The 24852-nt window shown below is 35.4% G+C and overlaps 2 protein-coding genes across 2 annotated transcripts; both read left to right on the top strand.

Moving 5' to 3' along the window:
* The first annotated feature begins 95 nt into the window (after positions 1-95).
* LOC105393175 (membrane alanyl aminopeptidase) lies at positions 96-5984 on the top strand. The gene is made up of 17 exons (XM_038110988.2): positions 96-235; positions 368-627; positions 716-996; positions 1085-1240; positions 1336-1490; positions 1852-2017; positions 2360-2543; positions 2838-3076; positions 3345-3534; positions 3624-3816; positions 3959-4056; positions 4139-4315; positions 4397-4581; positions 4708-4875; positions 5021-5161; positions 5245-5329; positions 5728-5984. Exons 2-17 carry the CDS (start codon positions 370-372, stop codon positions 5929-5931), a joined length of 2880 nt encoding a protein of 959 aa, XP_037966916.2. The 5' UTR covers positions 96-235; positions 368-369; the 3' UTR covers positions 5932-5984.
* Positions 5985-8351: 2367 nt separating this feature from the next.
* LOC105386610 lies at positions 8352-23626 on the top strand. The gene is made up of 29 exons (XM_048623103.1): positions 8352-8789; positions 9230-9516; positions 9944-10102; positions 10199-10516; positions 10768-10951; positions 11221-11459; positions 11788-11977; positions 12319-12499; positions 12634-12731; positions 12946-13125; positions 13458-13642; positions 14403-14570; positions 14992-15132; positions 16247-16322; positions 17203-17404; positions 18090-18552; positions 18923-19081; positions 19184-19495; positions 19624-19807; positions 20029-20270; positions 20407-20596; positions 20799-20988; positions 21294-21394; positions 21589-21765; positions 21853-22037; positions 22123-22290; positions 22529-22672; positions 22854-22923; positions 23111-23626. Exons 1-29 carry the CDS (start codon positions 8547-8549, stop codon positions 23312-23314), a joined length of 5640 nt encoding a protein of 1879 aa, XP_048479060.1. The 5' UTR covers positions 8352-8546; the 3' UTR covers positions 23315-23626.
* Positions 23627-24852: the final 1226 nt, after the last annotated feature.

Below are 24852 nucleotides of genomic sequence, written 5' to 3'. Positions count from 1 at the left end.
TGTAACATTATGAAAAAATTAAACTGCCTTAGTACCTAAGTACCTATTTACTGTTTACGTAATAATCTCTTTATCAGTATCATACTACTAAATAATAAGGGCAATTACCATACAGTCTTAATCGGCACTAATATCGATAACTATAGAGATAAGATAGGTAACTAAATAATTTGATAACTTAAATCCATTTTATTAGGTAGGTTTTTTACTTGTACAGGGCAAACCTGCTGATCAGGTAAGTACGTTGATTTTATTTTACATTTGTTTACAATTACAAAATACACACAATCTCTGCCAAAATTGAAATATTTTAAACCATATCATAAAGTGTCTTGTAAGTGTATAAAATAAATTTAAAATATTACAGGCATGTTCCGGGTGACAACTGTTGTTTTAAGCATTTTGCTCTTTGACGTAGCATTCACTGATCACCCAGCAGGGACGGATAGAAATGAAAATGTGCTGTCCGAAACTGATTTACGTGATGAACTGAGTAGAGATTCAGAATATCGACTTCCAGTAGATGTTGTTCCTATAGAATATGACATTGATTTAGATCTTAACTTCGTTGCTACCGATGATAGACCAGCCTACAGTTATAATGGGATAGTCAATATTATTGTTCAGGTTTGTAAATATTATAATTCAAATTGTACGTAGTAAATTGTGCCTACAATAAAATTGGTTGCATATTATTTCTATTACAAATTTACAGGCAGTCGATGAAAATATTAAACAAATTGTATTACACGCCAATGTAGACCGCATCAAGGCAATAACTGTTCTAACCAGTGCAGGAAAACCAATGCCATTGAATCCCAATAGTCCTTTTGTTATAGAGCCACTTTATCACTTTCTTAGAATTAATATGCTAGAAAGTTTAAAAAAAGGTGACAAATACTTGTTGAGAATAGAATACTCAAGCACTATGAATGATGGACCACTTAAAAGAGGTATTTGGAAAGGACATTATAAGGATAATGATGGAATAAAAAGGTGAGTGAAAAGTTAATGGTACCTACCTACCAAAAAGTGAAATAAAAGTTGTAAACTATATACGAGGTATAATAATATCAATTTTCAGGACGTACGCTACAACTCATTTCCAGCCTTATAATGCTCGTCAAGCTTTCCCATGCTGGGATGAACCGATGTTCAAAGCAGAGTTTAAATTACATCTGACAAGACCCTCCAATTTTAATGCAGTTTTCACAAATACTGGACTAGAAAGTACCGAAACGTAAGTAAAAAACCTACTTCAGTAACTTTTTGACTATATGTTTTATTTGTTGAATTATTGACCCAGTTTTAAATACTTGATATTTTTTATTGCAGACTTTCAAATAACTGGGTCAGGGATACATTTAAGACTACTCCTAAGATGTCTTCATATCTATTAACCTTTTTGGTCAGCGAGTCATTTCAAGTCATTGCTGAAGATACGTCTTTTGATCCTCCAATCAGGTTAATAGGAAGATCCAATACTGCAGGTAGGAAGACTTTGAAATAGGTAATTAACGGATATTACAATAATTATGCACTAAACTGTAACAGTTACTCTATGTTCAAAATAATTAGCTGTCTCAATTTTTTTTAAGTACTTAAATGTATCGAACTGTAATTTTCACGGGAATCTTTGAAAGTGAAGAAAAGCGAAGCTTGCGTTTATAGCTGGTATTGATATAAAGAAAAACTTTATCTACTTTTTCACTAAGTAAAATGATAAGCTACCTATTAAAACAATTAACGAGGCGATGTAATAGCAAAACTATGATAAAGATGTAGATCGATATCGATATCTATTCAATCGATGGTAGATATTATCTTTTGTTTATCCATCTATTGTTTTAGGACTTGGTGCTAAGGCTTTGAAGTTTGCTGTTGGCGTAGCCAGATTTTTTGACGAATACTTCGGAATGCCTTATAATACTCTCAACCCAAATTTGAATAACGATCACATTTCTTCACCTGATTGGGCTTCTGCTGGAACAGAAAACTGGGGAATGGTTAGCTACAGGTAGGTATTAGAAATTATAATATCATTGCATTTTGAGATATTATCTATTATTTAGAAGTATTTTATTCTAAGTTTGGATGGAAAAAATACTTATGCCCTTATTCATAGAAAAGTTATAGGTCGTTTTACCTATTAAACTGTTTTCTCTCTCTCTAACTCACAACAAATTGTTCTTTGACACAGAGGGACAAAACAGTTTAATATCTAAAACGTCATATAACTTTTCTATGAATTGAATTAGGGAATTCGTTTTTATATCTTCAAATTGTTTCGCTCAAGTTACATACACAATACAGTCTTAAATATCAGACACAGGTTTATAATGCTTTGCCTGTATTGCAGGGAGCTATACATGATAATGGACTCAGACCACACCATCATGTCGGTGGAGCACTACGCCGCTACCCTCATCTCCCACGAGCTGGCTCACAAGTGGTTCGGCAACCTCGTCACTTGCGCCTGGTGGAGTGAGACCTGGATCAATGAGGGATTCGCCAGCTACTTTGGCTATTTGCCTAACTCTATTGTAAGTTGAAGAATCAACAAAGTATGATTTTTTAAGTTTAAGTCAAGATAGGTAAAATCTGGCCTGATTACTGGATTTATTTACATAGTATTAAATTCAATATAACCTATTTAAAGTAAATAAATATATAAATGTATACATAATAAGAAAAGAAAACACTATTTACTAAAGGCAATAATCAATTTTAAATTACTTATACTTTTTTTTACCTCATTATACATATTATAGGTACAGTAAGTTTATCGACATTCCATGTCTATTTTATATCTTCATAACCTTTTTTTTTGTTTCCAGGTGTTCCCAGAGTACGAACATGATGAGCATTTCAACTCTCGCTATCTGCAGACGTCTCTGTCAGTAGACTCGGCAGTCAGCACCACAGCCCTCAGAACTGAGGTGAACACTCCCGCACAGGTCACCGGCAACTTCGGAACTATCAGCTATTCTAAAGGAGCTGCTTTCTTGAGAATGCTGTCGGATATGATAACGCCTGAAACGTTTCAGAAAGCTTGCCGTTATTTCTTATTGGGGCAGTGAGTTTGTACAGAGAATTTTACAGTATTGCGTAAATTCTATCAAAAAGAAAATAATAAGAGTAACTATATCTGCATATGTGTCTAAAATATGCTCACGACTTTTATCCGCGAAGAAGAAGTACAGGTTTCCTCACGAGGCTTTCTTTTACGTGGAATATTGAAAATTAAAAAAAAAAACAATCCACGGCTTCGCGAATGTGATTATTAGGACTTATTTAGTAAATTCGTCTAATTCACACTGTAACTTATATTTATTTTATTTCAGTGCCTACGAACCAGCTTATCATACAGATTTATACTACGCTTTCAAAGAAGCTATAGAAGAAGATGGAACACTGAATGGTTATGAGGGCTTTGACTTTCTCAAGTTCTACGATACCTGGGTCAATGAACCTGGTTATCCTATTCTAGAAGTTGAAATTGACTATGTTACGGGAGAAATGCAACTCAAACAGGTAACTTCTTAGTTATCTCATTAAGTAGTGATAGTTTTAATTAGTTAGTTTCTCAAAAGTTTCATTAACTTTATTATGTTTGTTGACAGGAACGATTTTTGCTCAGCGCGTCGGCAACCCCAGTCAACCCAGATGTAGTATACCCCATACCGATAACATTTTCATCCAAGAACAACCAATCTTTTACGGAGCTGAAGCCAATTTACATGATGTCAGCCAAAACTGGCGTTGTTTTAAAGCAGCCTGGTGAAGAATGGGTAATTTTCAATCATTTACAGCACGGTAAGTATTTTCATTCGATTGATATACCAACTCATTAAGATTTGCAGGGTGGGACATTATAATGAAAAAATAGAATATTTACAAATCACTCTGTGTAGCTACTGCAAATTCCATTTACATTATTGCATTTTTTGGTTCACAGGACACTACAGAGTTAACTATGAAAGAAAGAATTGGGAACTTATAGCTGAAGCCTTAAAAGACGAATCGCAACCTATCCATCACTTAAACCGCGCTCAAGTGTGTATTATGTGCATTAGTATATTGTATTTGTTTATTTTACGGGTGAAGTGATATTTGTAAAATACTGTTTTGTTTTTAGATCGTCGATGATATGTATGCCTTTATGAGATCTGAAAGAATTGCTATCGAGTATGGCTTCAAAGTCTTAAGGTTTTTAAGCACTGAGACCAACTACCATGTTTGGAATCCCGCCATTACTATGTTCAGTTTTTATAGAAATCGATTGAGGTTTACTCCAGAATTCGATATCTTTACGGTAAGTGTTACTAGCATACTTGAGGTATCAAGTAATATTTAAATAATTATAATATTGAAATCGTTTTTTTATTCTTTCTAGTCATTTGTTCTTGAAACCATGGAGCACGCTATTAAAAATCTTGGATATGATGTTAAGCCCGATGAATCTTCTACTACCTCTCTACACCGACAAGAGATGCTCCAGTTTGCTTGTAACTTAGGACACGAACAATGCATAAATGAATCAAAGGAAAGATTTAATAACTTTAAGGATGGTTCAAAGAAGTAAGTGAAAGTACCTACATTTATGTTAACATTATATAATAATAATAATGACAGATCAGTCCATTATTCAATGATTGAAAATAATATAAAAAAGCCGTTTAAGTATTTAAAAATATCATATTTCAGATTGGATCCCCGCATCAGCCGTCATGTGTATTCTGTGGGCATCCGGGAAGGAGATATTGCTGACTTTGAATTTCTTTTAACTAGATTCCTTGAGTCAAACTTCGCTAATGAAAAGCTAGAAATGCTCAGAGGTTTGGCTGCCACAAGAAACCCGACGCTTATAAGCAGGTACATATTATATTTGTAAAAACATTAAATTTTATTTATTTGTCATGTGACTCAACCGATTAATCTAAGTCCTATGCAACACAAGAATGTATCCTACACCATAACATGGTTTATTCTGTATTAAATGACTAAAACTCGTTTTTAGATACTTACAGCTAACTCTAACTGAAGATATTAGAACTCAAGACAAGTCGACTGCTTTCAACTACGTTCTATCCGGAAATCTGGAAAGTGCAAGCACAGTTCTAGAATTTATCAAAAACAATATCGATACGATAAGGGAAGTGTAAGTACCTATAATTATATTTTATTAAACCTGTGTTTCGTTGGAATCGCAATAAAAATGATGAAATTTGATTCTATTCCCAGTTTCCAAGAAGATGCTCCGAACAATCCCGTGAACTCCGTGATTTCGAATGTTGCATCTTATTTGGATGAAGAGGGTCTGAATGATGTAAGTATAACCGATTTATTTATAAATACTTAAGTACTATAATTTAATTTAATTAACTGTACAATATACATAAATAATAAATAATTAATTTATTTATTATTATTAAAATTTATAATATACCTTACCTTAGACAAAAATACTCAGAAGGCCACAACAGATGACTGAAGGATATTGTTTGTCAGTGCCATGCTAATGTAGCATCGATATTTGATGAATAAATAAAACCCTTCCATAGTTACTCGTACATAACATAATGTAATGTATATAGCAAAATAATTAAAACATACATTTTTAAAAAGTATGTAAACTGTTATAATGGTCGAAAATAACAACAACAAATCTAAAAATAAAAAAATTAATTAATTTATTTATTTAATACGCTTAACTTCAAATTCCAGTATGAAAATTGGCTACGTACGACTCAGAGTGGCAGTGCCCAGTACAATACTGGTATCAACGCCATCAGATCAGCTCGGAACAACATAGCTTGGGGGGTGGCCAACGCTGAAGCAATCATTGCCGCCACGAAGGATGGAGCAGCACAAATTTTTGCTTCAGCTACTTTGATGATCTTATTAGCAATGATTACTTTGATAGTTTAGAGTTACGTTGACATTGCCGTCGATCAATAAAACACAAAGATTTGAATAATCTAGGTACTGTTGTTTCATTGATTGCCATTTGAGATTACACGAATAATATATCCCATCAAAAAATATATTGACTCAGCCATCGCATGGAAACACGTGTTAATTAAATTATTTAGTGCGATGACCAAGTCAATATATATAAAACATTAAAGATTTTTAAGATTGAGATGCGTGCGTGGATAAGACTTGGTATTACATGGATCTCACAACTTTTAACCGTAGAACAACTGAGTTACGAGACTTGGTTTTTTTTTGACAAGTATTGTTTTTGATTGGATCTCATTTCTTTTTGTATTTTGTAGACAGTTCTACTTTATTTATTTTCGGTACCTTCTAGGTACGTAGGTGCGTTAACTTAGTTTGGTAGGAAGGAATCAAGAATCTTTATTTTTGGCTACGTAATGTACGTAATGAATAAACGTAATTTTGATACTTCGTACTGCATCAAATTTCCCTAATTAAATTTCAACCTTAGTTTCCAATACACAAAGTTCATTGTACATTAAGAAAATTTGACTATAAGTGGTAGCACCGGTGGTAGCCTGATGTGCTTTGTCCATAGGTAGGTAATCCATCCTTTGCGGATTTAATTTGCATGACGGGAATTTTTTGCTCGATTTGGCAGGGGCACTACCGTGCGTCTATATTTACTTGGTGGGGGCACTGCCGTGCCCCCAGATATGTGATTATGAAATTATTTAAGCAGTTATGTACCTATCTAGAAAACTGAACCAAAATTGAAAAATTTTACACGAGTTGGTATTGGTTGCCCCCAAATATTTTAGTTTTCCCTTGGTTCATACACCAAACACTACTTATATTCCAAATTTGAAGCTTCTAGGTCTGCTAGAAGTGCCTTAGAATTTTTATGATCGGTGAGTGAGTGAGTGAGTCAGTCAGTGACAAAATTAAGAAACTTTGACCCATTATAATTCTTAAACTACTGGTTCAAATTGAATGAAATTTGAAATATACCGTGTCTTTACAATGCCTGCATGGTTAGTGAAAATTCAGTCTTCTAGTTTTATCCACAACGAAGTTACAGAGGGTCGAAAATGGCCTGAATTGCTTCGAGAAAAGGATGGTACGGCCGTGCCGCTTTTTTGCTCGACTTGGTGGGGGGGGGGGCACTGCCGTGCCCCCAGATAACTAAAAAACGTACCCTAAATAGGATATAAATTTTTAAAAAATGTGATAGTAACAGTTATTAGATAGTTGGATTAAATAATATTTTATCGATACATACCTACTTATATTCAATTTAAATTGTTGAATTATTTTAAATTTTACCTATTATCTAACTAGGCAACTAGGCTACTGGTTATGAAGCACTTTGATAATAACTCCTAGCAATCTGAACCACCCAGCTATAGTCGGTTTCCTATTATAATATTTCATCTAGCATCTTTCATAGCATGCATAACTGCATTTCCCACCTAGCCTTAGGGTATACTGGAGTTGGCTACGTTAGCTAATATTGACCTTCCCTACCCTAATATTAGCCTTATTTATTTTATAGTATTAAGTGGAGGTTAAGGAACCCAGTAAAAGTAGTATTTTGTAATGTAATGAGAGATTTTGGAAAACCCTAAAAAACGCTTTTTTATCCCATAAACATTTCTAACGGATCAGAGCGAAGGTAAGGATTGTATTGGAGAAATATAGAGAAGAGTGGAGGGAATTCTATTCTATTTTATTCTATTCTCTGTGGGGGTGTAAGTACCTGCACCTGGCTCTCTCGAATGGAACCGTTGTGAATATCCCCAAGATCTAAACTGCCTTCCTAAGCTTGGACCATTTCCCACCACGCTGGTCCATTGCGGGTTGGTGGGTTCACATATCTAGATGTGCTAGATCTAGATATGCAGGTTTCCTTACGATGTTTTCCTTCACCGTAAGAGCGATGGTATACATTGCACTTAAGTTAAAAGAACTCATTGGTACATGTCAGCGCTGGGATTCGAACCCGCATCTCTGGCGTGAGAAGCGGGCGCTTACCCGACTGAGCTACCACCGCTCCCGACTGAGCTACCACCGCTCTGAGTGGAGGGAAAGGGAGGGAAGTATTTACGGAAAATCCTTTAAGGAGCAGTTAAAATTGCGGGCAGCAACTAGATACTTTCTTATAAAAAATAAAAATAAAAATTTTGACTTAGTCGGGAAAGATCTGTTAAATCGCTTATCTTTGCAGTTGTAAATGAATGAAACAAATTGTATTTATTATTATTTACAGAACTATGATAGATGTATCTTATCGATCTGATAAATTGTAATGCGCCGATATACATAATCTAAAATACGTAATTATATTTTAGATAAAAAAGATAAATTTAAGAACTTCTGGCTGTTGTTAAAATAATTTAGTCATTTATTAAAAAGGATAGAGCCACAAAGGTAGTGTTATTAAAATTTTACATTTAAAGCTAAGCAAAGTGCGTAATAATAATATGGTCAAACATTGACTATATTTTTTTTACTTAATTTCATTAATTTCAGTAATAAATTATAATTCTACGATATTTTTGGTGGTGCTTAGTAATATCAAAATAATATTTTCTTGTAGAAGCATGGCTCTTCTTCTGAAGTTGGCAATTTTACCAGCTCTTCTTGCCCTGGCTTGGGCAGACTTTCCAATAGACGCTGATTTTCTCTCGGATATTGTTGATACTCGCAATGACGATGACGTAAAGTACAGGCTGCCTGAAAGCCTCGACCCAGTTCACTGTGAAATTGAAATAACACCGCACTTCGACGCCACTGCTGATAGACCAGCTTTCTCTTTTGATGGAATTGTAACCATTAACGTTATTGTAAGTATACTTTCGTTTGTTTACAAATTTATCGTAGCGTAGCCTCATAGATGTGTGGCCATGTCGACATTACTTTACATTGAACTACCTCTGTGGTCTAGTGGTAGAAGCTTCGCTTCACAACCCAGAAGTCCAGGGTTCGATTCCCGGGTGGGACCATTATAATCTACTCCTGCGTACATGGCTGATCTCAAATGATATTGGCCGCCGTGGTCAAAATTCGACTAGGAGGACATCATTATATTGAAATTAATTATATTTAGCAATAAGCATACCTGGAGTCTCCTAGATGACTCTTTTTATTGTAACAAAATTTTACGACGCGCTCGCCGCTTTGACTCACCATGTAAAAGTGCTCGAAAGTTGTAATGTTGTATTTTTCATCGCAGTCACCCTAAGGCCACCGTTCCATTATTTATTTAAATGGTAATTAATTTCAGGCTAAAGAGGATGGCATTAACAGTCTCATTCTTCAGGAGAATGTAAGAGAAATAGGTGCTATTACAGTAACTGAGGAAAATGGGAGGTTGATAGATTTAAACCCATCATCACCCTTTGAAAGACTGACAGAATATCAGTTCCTGAAAATAAATCTGCGTAGTGGTGTTACTTTGACTAAAAATGGAAAATACACCATAAGAATTGAATATGTAGGACATATGAATGAGACACCTCTTTCGAGGGGTATGTTTAGAGGTAGTTACGTGGGAAAAGATGGAAAAACTCAGTAAGTTTTAATGTTTTTTTAAATAATTAATTTTTACTTTTACATGCGTTTGCCTGTTCGTGGTCTTCACTCGAGAACTCATCTAGCCCAACGGTTCTTCGGCATATGACCAGCCCATTGCCACTTCAGCTTACATAATTTTGACTGCTATTTCGGTAACCTTAGTCCTCTGACGGATAACCTCATTTCTGATACGATCCATCAGAGAAACCCCAAGCAGGACGCCCGCTGGAACGACGACCTTAGGCGGGTAGCCGGTAGTGGCTGGATGAGGAGGGCCGAGGACCGAGTGTTGTGGCGCTCCTTGCGAGATACCTAAGTCCAGCAGTGGATGATTATTGGCTGATGATGATGATCATTATGACTTTTACATGTAGGTACTTAGTAATTATTTTGGATTTATATCACCAACTTTTTACAATTTCAGCTGGTACGCTGCAACACATTTGCAGCCCACTCATTCCAGGCAGTTATTCCCAAGCTTTGACGAACCTGGTTTCAAATCCACCTTCAAAATTATCGTTAACCGACCAGCAAACTTTGCCGACACTCATTCCAATATGTACGCCGAGTCTCGAAGTGAACCGTGAGTAAATTTGCTTACTTCTTTTACTGTAGACTATAAAAAGTGAAAAGCTAAAGATAATAAAATATACTCATGTCATTGGTTTTATATCCACAGGATCAACGGCTTAGTTAAAGAAGTTTTTTACACTACACCTCGAATGTCAGCATACTTAGTTACAATTCACATAAGTGATGAATTCACAATTATAGCTGATAACGGAGATGCTAAAAGACCCTACCGTATCTTAGCTCGTCCTGATGCTGCGAACCAAGGTCAATATGCTTTGGAGGTTGGCCCTCCACTGACGAAATGGCTGGAGGAATATTTGGGTAAGCCATACTATGAAATGGCTGAGAACATGAAGAATGACCAAATTGCTTCACCGTTTTGGGCGTCTGGTGCTACGGAGAACTGGGGATTGGTAACGTACAGGTAACTTATATTTACATACTTCATTCATTTTGATATTAGCAAATCGTATTTTAAAAAAGATAAAAGCAGTTAACACTGTTTTTATACACGTTTTATGTAAGTTCCTATATATATTCATAATTTGTACACAATCCAGGAGTAGAGGTATTCTTATTGCTTAAAAAATCTTCCAGACACAACAAACATAAACAAGCGACTCCTAAAACAAAAACAACGTTCAGCCACTAACAGAAAGTCCCTATATTTTCCAGAGAGCTCCGCCTCCTCTACGAAGAGGGGGAGACGAATGCCGTGGACAAGATGAGCATCGGCACCATCACGGCCCACGAGCTCGGACACAAGTGGTTCGGCAACCTGGTGACGGCGCGCTGGTGGGACAACGTGTGGATTAACGAGGGCTACGCCAGCTACTTCGAGTACTTCGCTATGGATGCGGTATGTTATGTTATGCTACTACAGAAAGGTGGCTTGGAAGCGAGTTTAAAAGGTTTTATACGTAGTACTTATATTACAAAAGAAAAACCAACCACAACAGTTAGCATCTTGCTACGGAATCGTTTGATTGCATTCACACTTGTTATTATGATCTTTTCCTATATCAACTAACCTTACTGAAATAGTCGAATCTTTCAAGTGTTGAAAACAAGAATACATTAGTCAACAACTCATCAGTAGCCACTGAAATGTGATAATTTCTTTTTCAGGTCGACAAATCAATGGACTTGGCAGACCAGTTCAACATCATGTACACCCAGAGTGCCCTCGCCACCGACTCGTCGGCTTCCACCAGGGCCCTCCAGCACACCGTCAACACCCCCACCCAGGTCTCAGGACACTTCAGTGGCATCAGCTATTCGAAGGGAGCAGCGCTATTGAACATGCTCAAACATTTCTTGGGAGAAAACACCTTCAAGAAATCGCTCAATTATTATCTGGATGAAATGTAAGTTTTTGATGATGTTGTTTGTTTGAAGGGTTAAATATTGAGTGATTCAATATTGGTTTAAAAATACATAAATCCTAAGCTGGTCTTAAGTAAAATGAGTTCGAACGTATCATTCTAGGTAGTTTCTCTAGCTTGAAACAAACTAAAGTTGCCAGTTCTCCATCATGATAACAACAGACAAGTAGATAACCAAAACTTAATTAATTACTTTTATCACTACTTAATTATTAATAACTCATTCATGATTTTTTTTATGTTTGTTAAAGGAAATACTGCCTACTTAAAAATTATTGACTCATTCATGAAATTTTCATGTTTACTAAAGGAAATACGAGTACGCGAATCCGGATGATGTGTTCCGTGGTTTCGCAAGGGCCGTGCAAGAAGATGGCGCTCTCAGTCAGTTCACGAATGTAAACATAACTGACTTCCTCTCCGACTGGGTCTACGAACCAGGGTACCCCGTCATCAACGTCGACATCAATATGAATACGGGGAATATTTACATAGAACAGGTAAATAAATAAACAAAACACTATTCTACAGATTGAATCGCTAAGTTAGAATTTAAAGCTCATGGCCAAAAACCGATGAAACTACCTACATATCTATGAAATTGTGGCCAACCGAATGAATATAGTTTATTGGTCAGTAATCCAGTATGAATTTTGATACTCCTACTGAAAGACTGTTTCAGTTACAGTGAGACCTGACGTTTTAAAATGAACAGAAACATCGAATTTATTCACTAATAATATTTCGCCCTATACTGATTCTATTTGTGAGCATTAGTGAGCATGTATTTTTTCCAAGAGTTCTAATATCATCTTGACGTATTCTGTTATTAAATCTGCAGGAACGTTTCTTCACGACAACTGGTTCGTCCAATCAAGTGTGGCCGCTGCCCCTGACGTATACCTCGGCCAGCAGCCCCGACTGGAGCAGCACCAGGGCCACCCACGTCATGACTGGCAAAAGTTACAACATCACGAAGACACCTGCTCATGAATGGACTATATTTAATGTGAAACAGAATGGTGAGTATGAAGATAGAGATAGGATTTATGTAAAATAAAATTGAATCTTAAAGCCAGATTTTTTTTTGGAGTTCCTTTGTTAAATATGTTTGTTTTTCCTAGATGGTTACAAATACATAATTATTTTATTTCAGGGTACTACCGCGTAAATTATGATACACATAACTGGGAGCTCATTGCTGAAGCTCTACAAAAAGATGTCAACGCTATCCACTACCTCAATAGAGCCCAAGTACGTATAAATTTGCGGTGGAATAAGGAAGTCCGAGCAACCTTCAAAATCCGCACTATTATTTATCTTTCATTATCTTTCTATCGCCCACTGTAGGGTTTAATACGCCTCTCTAACTTTTGTCACCGTTAAATTCAAATATGTATTTTTGGAAGACGTAGTTAAAGCTGCTATTATTGCTATTATTTTCATATTTTGAACTACTTTTTTACAGATAGTGGATGACGTATTCGCCCTGATGCGTTCCGGAAGAATGACTCACGCGCTCGGGTTCCAAATCCTCGACTTTCTCAAGAAGGACGTCAGCTACTACTCGTGGTACCCCGCCATCAGTGGATTCAACTGGCTCAGAAACAGATTCCTTCACTTGCCTGATGTTTTAGCTGAATTTGATGTAAGTTTATGAGTTTGTTATTTTGATATAGCAATAAGTATCTGATTCGGGAAGATATTTTGCGTGCTAATCCAGTCTCAACCTAGACTCTTTTTTTCTTAATATATCTTAGCGACATCAGCGACATGGATGTTAATTTAATTCTACTATACATAAATTAACACTTTGTTGAGATATTCAGTGACGTAGCGTGTTGATACGCTTTTGATTTGTATTGTAACTTGTAACTATTTTAAACAAAATATCTGCCATATTATTTATTGGCGAATCTGTTTTCATCTTTGTTGATTAAAAACAGAAGTATCTCATGTATAAGAATTCGCCTTCTTCAGGAAATCCTGTACAAATACCTGGACGCCGTCGTCACTGACTTGGGCTACGAAGCCGTGGACTCCAACGAACCCCTCACCAGGACCCTGAACCGGTTCTACATCATGTCGTTCGCTTGCAACATCGGCCACAAGGGCTGCGTCCGACACGCTACTCAGAAGTACACTGAGATGGTCAATGGTGGAAAGTGAGTTTAACCCATACCTAAGTATTAAATAAATAAATAAGTGGTAGAAAAGTTATAATATTTAACTAAGGCTCTGGCATAAAGTTCAATTTATGGTAGCCGTTTTTTAGCAACTGTTGGTAAAATGATGATTTTTTTACAATTATGTTAATTGAAACATTATTTAGAAAATTTACCGCAATTTGTTAGGTGTAATTTTATTTACGACTAGCGTTTAGTTTGCGTGATCGTCAATTTGTCGGCCTAACCTTTCAGGAAATTAGGAATCTCTGTTATGTTAAATATGTAAAAGGGAAATATTGACCTCATTATGTAGTTGATTTACGAAAAAATATTAGGTATACAGGTGATTTTTTTTGCATGCAAATAAAACAATGTATTTCCATGAAATTAAGATGTTTGTAATACGGAACGTGTTTGACTTCGTGATGGAAGTATGCATCTCTAGTTAGAATTTTATCTAGAATAGGTACTTATAAATACTGTATGTACAGGTTGTTGCAAAACGGATACTTAGTTAAGTATCTTACTTTTTCAACATTCTGTATAAAGTTCATCAAGTATCAAACGAGCATTCGTCACGTGACTTTGTACTATACGGAAGTTTTTTTTAGAATTACTTCCTAAGTCTCCCGTTTCTGTTTACTAAGTATACTTTTACAACCAGCGGAATAAACTTTATTGAGTATCAACCAACCCAACCAACATACCAACCGACTCATCGAATCAACCAATAAAATAAACTAACCATTATCCCCAGGGTGGACCCCAACATCCGTCGCCACGTGTACTGCAGTGGACTGCGACAGGGGAGCCTGGCGCAGTGGAAGGTGCTCCAAATCCAATACCTGGCCAGCAACAACCAAGCTGACGAGGTGGTGAAGCTGAGAGGACTCGGGTGCACCTCGGACGATCAGGCTGTTAAAGAGTAAGATGGTTTTTAATATGAGAAAGAAAGAAAAGAGAAGAAATTTATGCAAAAAGGTTCCGAGGGGATATGTACAAAAGTTCCACTCTCAGAATAGAATAGAATAATATTTATGATATAGCAGTGTGGTAGAAACATGTGTTGCATCCTTGTATAGATCTAAGGTAGGCTGTAGGTTCCATTTAGGTTCTTGCTGCTATCAATACAACTGCAACTTGTCGTTACGATCTATTCTTGTCTGTAAATACTTTGCTTTTTACTTGTTATTGCGCTTAGCGTTTTTCTATCCAATTTATTTTTAATCCCCCACTCTACATACCTACCAACATCATTTTTACCTAATTATTTTCAAACATTTACCCAGAATTTACAACAGACTTTTAGCTACTTTTTACCAATCTATATTAAACTTCACTCACAGGTACTTGGAAATGGTACTGACTGACGCAGTCAAGGCTCAAGATCGCGTGAACGCTTTCACCTACTTGTACATGGGAGACCGCGGGAACGCACAGAAGGCTCTACAGTTCATAAAGACCAATCACAACCAGATTCGGGAAGCGTAAGTACATAGATTTGATCCTTCAGTGCTCAAATCATAGGCTATTTTATACTGCATAGTATATCGAATTAACATGAATAGGTAAACGAAGCCTTTATTACTTAACGTGTAACGGTAAGTACATACATTTTTGTATGGTAATAAATAATAATAAATAATATGATGAATAGTAGGTACCTTATAAGATATTAGAAGTTATTAGGAATTTACGTATTATGTAGGTATAATATAATACACATTAGTGCTAGTAGTGATGGAAGACATTGATAGGGGAAACCCCTGTATTTATATTATTCAAAACTACATGTACTTTTCATACATACCAAAAGATTCGTCACTAATCAATTTAGTCCAAATGATAATTATAAGTACACAGATTACGTGACACTAAGTTATTGGGGTTATTCAATTCACGATTCAAAGAAACGCAAATTCTATAACTCCGAGTTTTAATAACTGTTAGATATATACTTTTTTTCACGAGGAAAGTCAGCTGATACAAACAAAAACTTCCCTTATTCGAATGTAATAAGGGTCCTGTCAGATGTCTTTCCCCGTGAAACAAGGTATAGTGCCACAAACTTATCTGTTCCGGTGACAGCTCACGTAAATGTGAAATATTTCTTCATTCTATAAGATTTTAAGTTTGCCAGTAGTGGTAATTCGCTCTTGTGGTTTTAATTAACCCATCTAATCTATATTAATATATAATTCATTAGTAAATAATGAGATATGGATCAATTTAGTTCGCTCTCACCGGAACAGATAAGTTTGTGGCACTGTATAGTAGTTTTCATACGCTTGACAAATAAAAAAGTACAAATAATCCATCGAAATCACTTGTGAAAGTCATCGATAGTTAAATAGATTATACTGAAACTCGCAGTGGGTACTGGGCTATTCTTTGATAAACGTAAAATGAAGAACATTGTAATTATATTTTATTTTTATTTTATTATTTTAAGATTAACAAACAATAGTACATTATATTTAAGCTTATGGTATTATACACATTAAATTACTACCAACCCACTTAACCACAGATAACCAAGAAAGTATTTTATGAGTAAATTATAAAAATAGGTACCTACTTATTCTTTTATTATTTTTCTAGTGTCGTTGGTTCAGTTCGCTTCAACACCGTGTTGGCGAACTTGGCCGCTTACACTGATGAAGAGGGACTACAGGATGTAAGTATAGAATAGCTTGAACTGGGATTCAGCTGGAATATCATACTTCATTGATACTTTCAGATGACAGATTCTATCAGCTCTCTTATTGAATTAGTAGGTATAGTATAGCTGATGCCAGTTGACTATGGAATAATTTAAAGATTGTGAAGTGAATCTACTTATGTTCGATAATTCATTGATATTGATCCAGGAATGATGACATAGGACATTGAATCTATAAGCAGTACTCTTCAAGTACAAACCATATTTGTTAATAATCACTGCAAAGGTCATGGGAAATCACCGCATAGTTTTTAGCAAGTTTGTACAAAAACAAAACACTTGAAAGCGAATTAAATAATGAGTTAAATACCCAGTTGACACTTCGTTTTATCTATCATAGTTAATTGCTAATACTTCAATGATGTAGTCATGTAGATTATCATTCAAGACTATACTAAGTATCTATAGGTACTTAATAACTAGGGTTCTTTCAGAGTAGGTCAGTAGATTGGTGAATATACATATTATTCAATAACGCAGACTTATAATTTCTTACACATAACTTTTTTTTCTTCTTAATGCTTATTTTTATGCTAGTTTGTACTTTACATTTCGTTACTAAGTGCCAATTTCTCCATTCTCGGTTAGAGCATAACTAGGGAGTAGTGGTTAACTTTTGACACATCTGTCATGAATTTTATATGGAGATGACGTTTAATATATAAATCAATCCCTGTCGGTTTGATAACCGATAATAGAGAAATTGGCACTAAGTGATGCTTGGTGTCTGTTTTTTTTCACCAAAATTAGTTGAGTGCAAGAGAATTGACAAAGGATCACTACAGCATCACTACACTTGGCAGACCCGTATTAAAACACTCCATACATTTTTCAGATGGAATCATGGCTAGAGGAGAACAAAGATTCGATTCCCGAGTATTCTGTCGGCGTGAGCGCGGTGGCATCAGCTCGGGCCAACATGGCGTGGGGCACCCAGAACGCCGACTCCATATTGAAAGCCGCCCGAGGGTCTGCCGCTATGGTCCTTCCTACTGCTTTGCTGCTGATTGCCAGCTTATTTGCGCTATTGATGAAGTAAATACTTTTATAATATTATAGTAAAAATCAATTTAAAAACATCTACTAAAATAATAATAAAAAAATAGTACGGAATCCTGGGTTTTTGATTTTGACCTACCTTCTCCATTTTTATAGGTGTTTGTTGTCCTTTGTTAAAACACTAATTTCTTGCAATACTTATATAGTCTAGAAATAAAAGGTAAGTACTTAGTTTATCACAACTTTTCATCGTAAGTAATAGTTATAAGTATAACCCGTCTACCTTCTTACATCCATTCATTTTATCATTCAGTAGAATTCTTTTAGCATTGGTGTGAATAATTTAAAGTATTAGTAAAAATTTCTCTGCCTGTATAAAAAAAATTAAGTATCATGTTTTTTAAATGTTCTTAATGCTTTTCACGATACGTGCAGGTTTAAGGGTTTCTATCTATGAATCGCACTTGACATAAAATATTGTTTATCTGGATCTAGACATAATGATAAGGACACTTAAGATGGGCTTATCTTATTTTGCAACTTGTAGTTAGACTACACTGTATTGTATTCCTAGTTTTCCAGTTTGTGTGGTGGCTCGCTATAGCAAAGACACTTGAACATATCAGCTGGGACAGTAGGTAGGTATGTGATTTTTTTAATTATTATGAAATATAGTAACATCTCGATTTTATATTTACAGTAATAATTATATTTTGTTTACAGATATGTGTCGAATAATTGCAGTGTTAACTGCAACATGTCTTCTTCTGACAACAATAAATGCCGATACTAATTACAGACTCAATTCCCTAGTGAAACCGTCTCAATATGATATTACAATAACACCGCATTTCGACACAAATAACGATCTAGCATTCACTTTTGACGGACAAGTTTATATCAAAGTAGTAACAGCTGAAACAAACATCAATAAAATAAGACTACACTCTGAAGACTTGGTTTTCGATGCAAGTAGCATCCTTATAACAAGTGAAACTTCAGTCATTGGACTCAATCCCGACAACCCTATCCAAGTTATACAGCAATACTCTTTTGTTGATATTAATTTGGAAACGACGCTTGAGCCTAATGTCACTTATACTATTGATATATCGTACAGTGGCCCTATAAGAGATGATCTCAATGGCTTCTACAGAAGTTATTACTACGAAAATGGAGTCAAAAAGTAAGTCAAATATATATAATATTTATTATATTCATTCACTTTAGTACCAAATTCAAAGCAAAACAAACAAGATTTTCAATATACATCTGTTTAATATCATGTACCGACATACTTAATCCCACTTCAATATTTCATAAGAAAAGGTTATCATAAATGATAATGATAAGTCACTCAAAATTTTAAATAGGTAAGTACTGTCATTTTGTAGATGTATGAATATAACTATAGATAAAGCGTATCAATCGATACTCACTAAGTAGGTACTTATAAGTTATCTGTTTCTATTGTCAGAAGTACTTATACGAATAATAAAACCACATCACCATAATGATTAAGAATATTTTCTATAAGCATAATATTTTCCTCTCAGATGGCTTGGCGCTACTCAAATGGAACCTACTCACGCCAGAAAAGTATTCCCCTGCTTTGACGAGCCAGAATACAAGGCCGTCTTTGTTCTCACTATTGACAGTCCAGAAAACTACAGTCCATCAATGGCCAATATGAAACTGAAATCTAGCACCCTTCAGTAAGTACTTAAGCCATACATAAACATAACTCATAAGTAATAAAAACAGAATGATACCTTCATGTGTTACCACATACTACAACTAAAACTTTCCTATTTCAGGCCCAATGGATACAACAGGAATGTATTTTATCCCACCCCAATAATGTCTACTTACCTAGTAGCATTCTTGGTATCAGAATTCACAGATCACAGAACGACGGAAGGAACAAAAATTATTGGAGTTTACACTAGACCTGAAGCTTACAATCAAAGTGAATACGCGTTCGAAATGGCTAAAAAAGTGGAACAAGCTCTCAGCACATATTTCAATATTGACTATTTTTCAAAAGATAATTACTTAAAATTGGACCATATTGCGCTTCCCGATTTTAGAGCTGGTGCTATGGAAAATTGGGGTTTGGTTAAGTACAGGTAACAAGCGTTATTATTACTTATTGTAAATATATAGATATGGATATATGTATAACAGCCTTCTTTTTACGTCGGGCGTTAAAAATATGAAATGGGCAATAAAGATATTGTAACATTTTCACTTGCAGAGAAGGATCCCTTTTATACGTGCCCGAAGAATCATCACCAAATTACAAATATGGAGTTGCTCAAATTATTGCGCATGAAACCACTCATATGTGGTTCGGAGACTTGGTTACTTGCCATTGGTGGAGTGATACCTGGCTGAATGAGGGCTTCGCTAATTATTTCCAGGATTATATTGTGGCCCAGGTACTTACATGAATTTAAATACATTAAACATTGTAATGAGATTATTTTCACGACTGTAATCCCCAAATGAGTAGTTAAAGGTGACTCGCAAATGAGTGACCCGCTTTTTGCTGTACATTCTGTACTCACGTGATAGGTCGCGAGCCGTATCGTCTACACCGAGTAATACACCGTCAGAGCTCGTCCAATGGATAACATGAAATTGATTATTAATTTTTCAGATCGACTCTACACTTGGATCGGGCGACATTTTGGTAACAGGCTCAGTATACTCTGCATACTCAGCAGATGAAACCCCATCAGCTGTTCCTATTTCTAACGAAAATGTCAACTCTCCATCTGAAATTAGTAACCATTTTGGTACTATTTCGTACCAGAAAGCTGGTTCTGTTATCAGGATGATGCACCATCTCCTTGGTAACACGGCTTTTGCTAATGGCCTAAACTCATATTTAGTGACTAAGTAAGTAATATATCAATTTTGAACATTTTTATTTAACAAAATGGGCATGCTCTGGTTTTATAATCATTGAATTGATGAGTAATTCCAATTCATCATAATTGGACTGATAATAATCTTAGTTTGTTTGAAATTTTAGTGAATTCAGTGTGGGCTATCCGAACCTTATGTACGCAGCCTTGCAGCAGGCAGCTAACAGCGCGGGTTCTCTGGCCAACTACCCCGGGGCTACGGTTTCTGGCGTCATGGGGTCCTGGGTGTCGCAGGCAGGACACCCAGTGGTCGTTGTGTCAGTCGACAGTGACACTGGTAACATCACTTTGAGGCAGGTAATTATGACATGCCGAGTTTTAAATGCAATAAGTAAATAAAAATCTTTTTGTTATTCAGGTGTTTTAAATTGATCCGTAAAATCTTGTTTATTTATTTTTTATCTTCAAACATATTTTTGCTATAGACAGCTGTAGTGTAAACTATCAAAGAATATAAACTAGTACCTAGGTGATTTTATTAACACAATTATTATTTCAGAGTCGATTCTACACAAACTCCTCCATCAAGACTAATGAGCTTTACCCAATTCCGATAACCTATACAACGAAAAGTGCTTCCAATTTTGCTAACACCAAACCAGCTTTTATAATGACCGATGGAGTTCACGTCTTTAACGAACCGGCCGTCAAAGATCATGGCTGGATCATGTTCAACATCCAGGAAACAGGTAGGGACCTTAATTACCTAAAGTTCTTTATTTTATTATTATAAATATCTAATAGGTTGTATTAATGCTAATTTTTATTATATAATTATTTACTAAAAATGTACAATTACTGCATATAATAACTTAAGCCTAATAATAAATAATACACTATGTTACAACTTAAACTACCTATATATTATACAAAAAACTATCTAATAGGTCAATAACTTCAGTACAGATACAGTTTTTTATGAAGTACTAAAAATGTATGTATGATCGGCATGCAGTTTAACCTACATTATATTGTATATTGTAATATTTTTAAGGATTTTACCGAGTTAACTACGATGCACACATATGGAGCCATATTGGCGAAGCTTTGAATTCGGATGACAGAACCAACATTCACTACTTGAACAGAGCCAAGGTAATAATGCTTTTCTGACCTTATTGTTCTTGCTTTTTAATATAACAACTATAGGTACTCTGTCCATTATATTATTGGTTTTTTGACTTTCGAAATCCAACTTTAGTTACCTGAAATAAGGAAACGTCAAAAATGCAATAACATAGTGGAAGCTCTATAGGTACCAACCATTCATAATGATGAAATTGTTATAGGTTGTCAACGATTTATTTGCGTTTTTGACTGCCGATGAAGTATCTTTTGGAACTTTGTACGACGTGTTAGCATTTTTGAAAAAAGAAACACACTATTCCGTATGGGTTGCTGCCATTTCGGGTATGAACAGTTTGCGGAACAGATACATTGGCACTGAAGACTTAGCAGATATTGATGTAAGAAAAAATACTTTCTCATCCATTTACCTTTCTACGTATACATTATCATATTATGAAATTAATTAATGTTAATATTTCTTACAGAAATACATACTCGATATTATGGACAATATAATTAACACGTTGGGATATGTTGAAAAGAGCCAGGATGATTATTTGACGATCAGAAATAGAATGCAGGTCTTAGAGTTTGCTTGCAAGCTCGGACACCAGGGGTGTATTGACGCTGCTGTGACTAAATTTCAGAGTCTCAAAACAAGTGGAACGAGGTAAAAGTCATTTTAAAAAAAAGCTCTTTTGTTATTGAAGTGGATTAATATTAAATTACATACTGGATTTCTTATAATTTACCAGAATCTCACCAAGTCTTCGGCGAGTGTCATACTGCAATGGTTTGAGATACGGCAACGCCGCTGATTTTGACTTTTTATGGAGCAAAATGTTGAGCACAAACGTTGCCAACGAAGCACTGATCATTCAAGGCACTCTCGGTTGTACGAAGGTCGAAAGCAAGTTGAAAGAGTAAGTAAAACTTGGATCCCACAATAATTTATAATTGATTTTTGACCACCGATGAAGTATTTTGGAACTTTGTAGGAAGTGTCAGTTTTTGAAAAAAGAAACACATTATTCTGTATGGTATGCTTCATTTTCTGGTATGAACAATTTGGGCACCAGATACATTGGCACCGAAGAGTTAGCAGATATTGATGTAAGAGTTACACCAAAAAGTATAGTAATTAACATTTTATGTTTACAGATACATGGCATCGATCACCAAGACAGACTCTCCCATTCGGTCGCAGGATGTGAACAATCCTCTGAGCAGCATCCTCTCGGATCATGACAACGCTGCATTAGTTTTATCATATTTAAAGAGCAACTATACTCTGTTGAGCAATGTGTAAGTATTTACAAACTGAACTCTACACAAATACGGTAGTTTTATTATTATTAATACAAAAATGCCTGGAATCCTTACACAGTTTTAAAGCAGAAATAAGGTGCATACGTTTTAATTAACCAGAGTATAGATTGAGTATTAATTAACCAGAAGTTTTGAATACTTATTTCGATTCTTGCAGATACCCGTCCATGTCAACTGTGGTGAATGCCGTCGCGAGCGCCCTACACACTGACGCTCAATTTAACGAAGTGAGTATGAACCTGAAAAACATTTTTCTTTTCTACTTTATCTGTACCGTATGATCAGCTGTTCAATATTTATCTAACTGTTTATAGATCGAGGTGACTTGCTTGAGCACAAATTTTCATCCAGATAAGTCACTTCCACCAGTATGTAGAGTTGACTCTGTTATCGTAAAAAATCCTTCATTTCCAGTTCGACTCCTGGTTGAGTGGATGCACACTGTGCAGTGCTGATGTGGTGCAGTCGGGCCGCACCTCCCTGACCTCGGCCAAGGGAGCCACCGTCTGGGCCAAGGACCACCGGAGCGACATCATGAAGCTACTGAAGAATGCATCAGCTAAATTGACACCTTCGTTGCTGGTGATCCTGTCCTGTTTCCTTATGTTCTACTCTTAGACAGTTCTTCTACTTGGTTATACCCGAGTTTTATTGATTGAATTTATTGCAACCATTATGTTATATTATACAAATATTATTTAAAATAACGGTTAAGCATTAGTAATTAATAAAGTAATAAGTATGTATACGAGCAAATGAGAGATCCCACTCCACTACTGTTTTAGAATAGAAATTCTTAAAGTGTAAGAATTGACTGATACACGCGAATGTTAATTTAATTTAATATCATCAATTACTCGTATTATCAAACCTATGTGTATTTTTAGTATTAGATAAGTACTATTTAAAATAAAGAAAGTTTTACTGCAATGATCCTGTAATCATTTCTTCGCAACCTAGGTGCTTACCTAGGTCTTATGTATTTACTGAGGTTTATGACATACGAATGCAGGTGTGTGTTGTTTGATTTTTCCTTTGTTGTGTTTATTTGGATTAGCTTGACTTTATGAGTATGTATGCATTCATTGTTATTAGTGTTAGATAAATAAATATACAGCTACATATTTTTATCAAAACTATAACAACATAAGGTAGGTATTTAATTTCCGAACATATTTATTTGGCGTTTATGTACAAAGTGCTATGTACGTACACAAAATTATACATAGTATAAACCCGCATATATAGAATTAGAGTACCTATTCAGTATTTTTACAAGTTAAAACAGTCAAAATATTTGTGAAAGAGTTAAAATAGTCAACAAACTCATGCATCTCTCTCACTCTACCTCAATCACTTACAACAACATGGTGGAGCATATATTATGGTGTGATACGAGAACCAATTCACCTAATTACAGACGGGACGGCGCCACCCAAATGGAGTCAACACACGACAGGAAAGGGCTCCAGGTGGGGTTCTCTAGCTTGCCAAAAAATTATCCTACGATAGAATCATAAAATGCGTAAGTAGAATTTAAACTCTTGGAAACTTTGCTTCTTGTAAAGCTAAAGAGACTACGGGCCACTTGCACCAACATATTAAATCTAGATTTAGTGTTAAATCTCTCTAAGGGCCACTTGCAGAAACATATTAATTCTAGATTTAGTGTTAAATCTCGATTTAATGTCAAATTTTATATGGACTGACGTTTCTTAAATCGAGATTTGACACTAATTCTAGATTTAATATGTTTCTGCAAGTGGCCCTTAGACTGACGTTTCTTAAATCGAGATTTGACACTAAATCTAGATTTAATATGTTTCAGCAAGTGGCCCTACTTTTCTTAAAAAATGACTTACAGATAAAGAGCACCAAATATGAAAGAAAATATTTTATTTGAAAAATACCATGAGTTCAGTCAAAGTGACCTAATTATTTATTTTACCCGACTACGGCGAAGCGAAAGGAGGGTTATGATTTTGACCGGTATGCATGCATGTACCTATGTTTTGTTATTGATCATCATACTACACAGCATTACAGTAACAAAAAATCTCAGCGTTACATACAGGCACAATAAAAATTGGATGTCTGGTATGTAAGCTTTGAAAGTTATAACAGGTTTAGACGTACCGCAATAACTTACTCGAAAG

Source organism: Plutella xylostella, chromosome 9 (genome assembly GCF_932276165.1).
Source record: "Plutella xylostella chromosome 9, ilPluXylo3.1, whole genome shotgun sequence".
In the NCBI taxonomy this organism is placed as follows: domain Eukaryota; kingdom Metazoa; phylum Arthropoda; class Insecta; order Lepidoptera; family Plutellidae; genus Plutella; species Plutella xylostella.
Note: the sequence above shows the minus strand (reverse complement) of the source record. Positions and strands in the feature narration are given on the sequence as shown.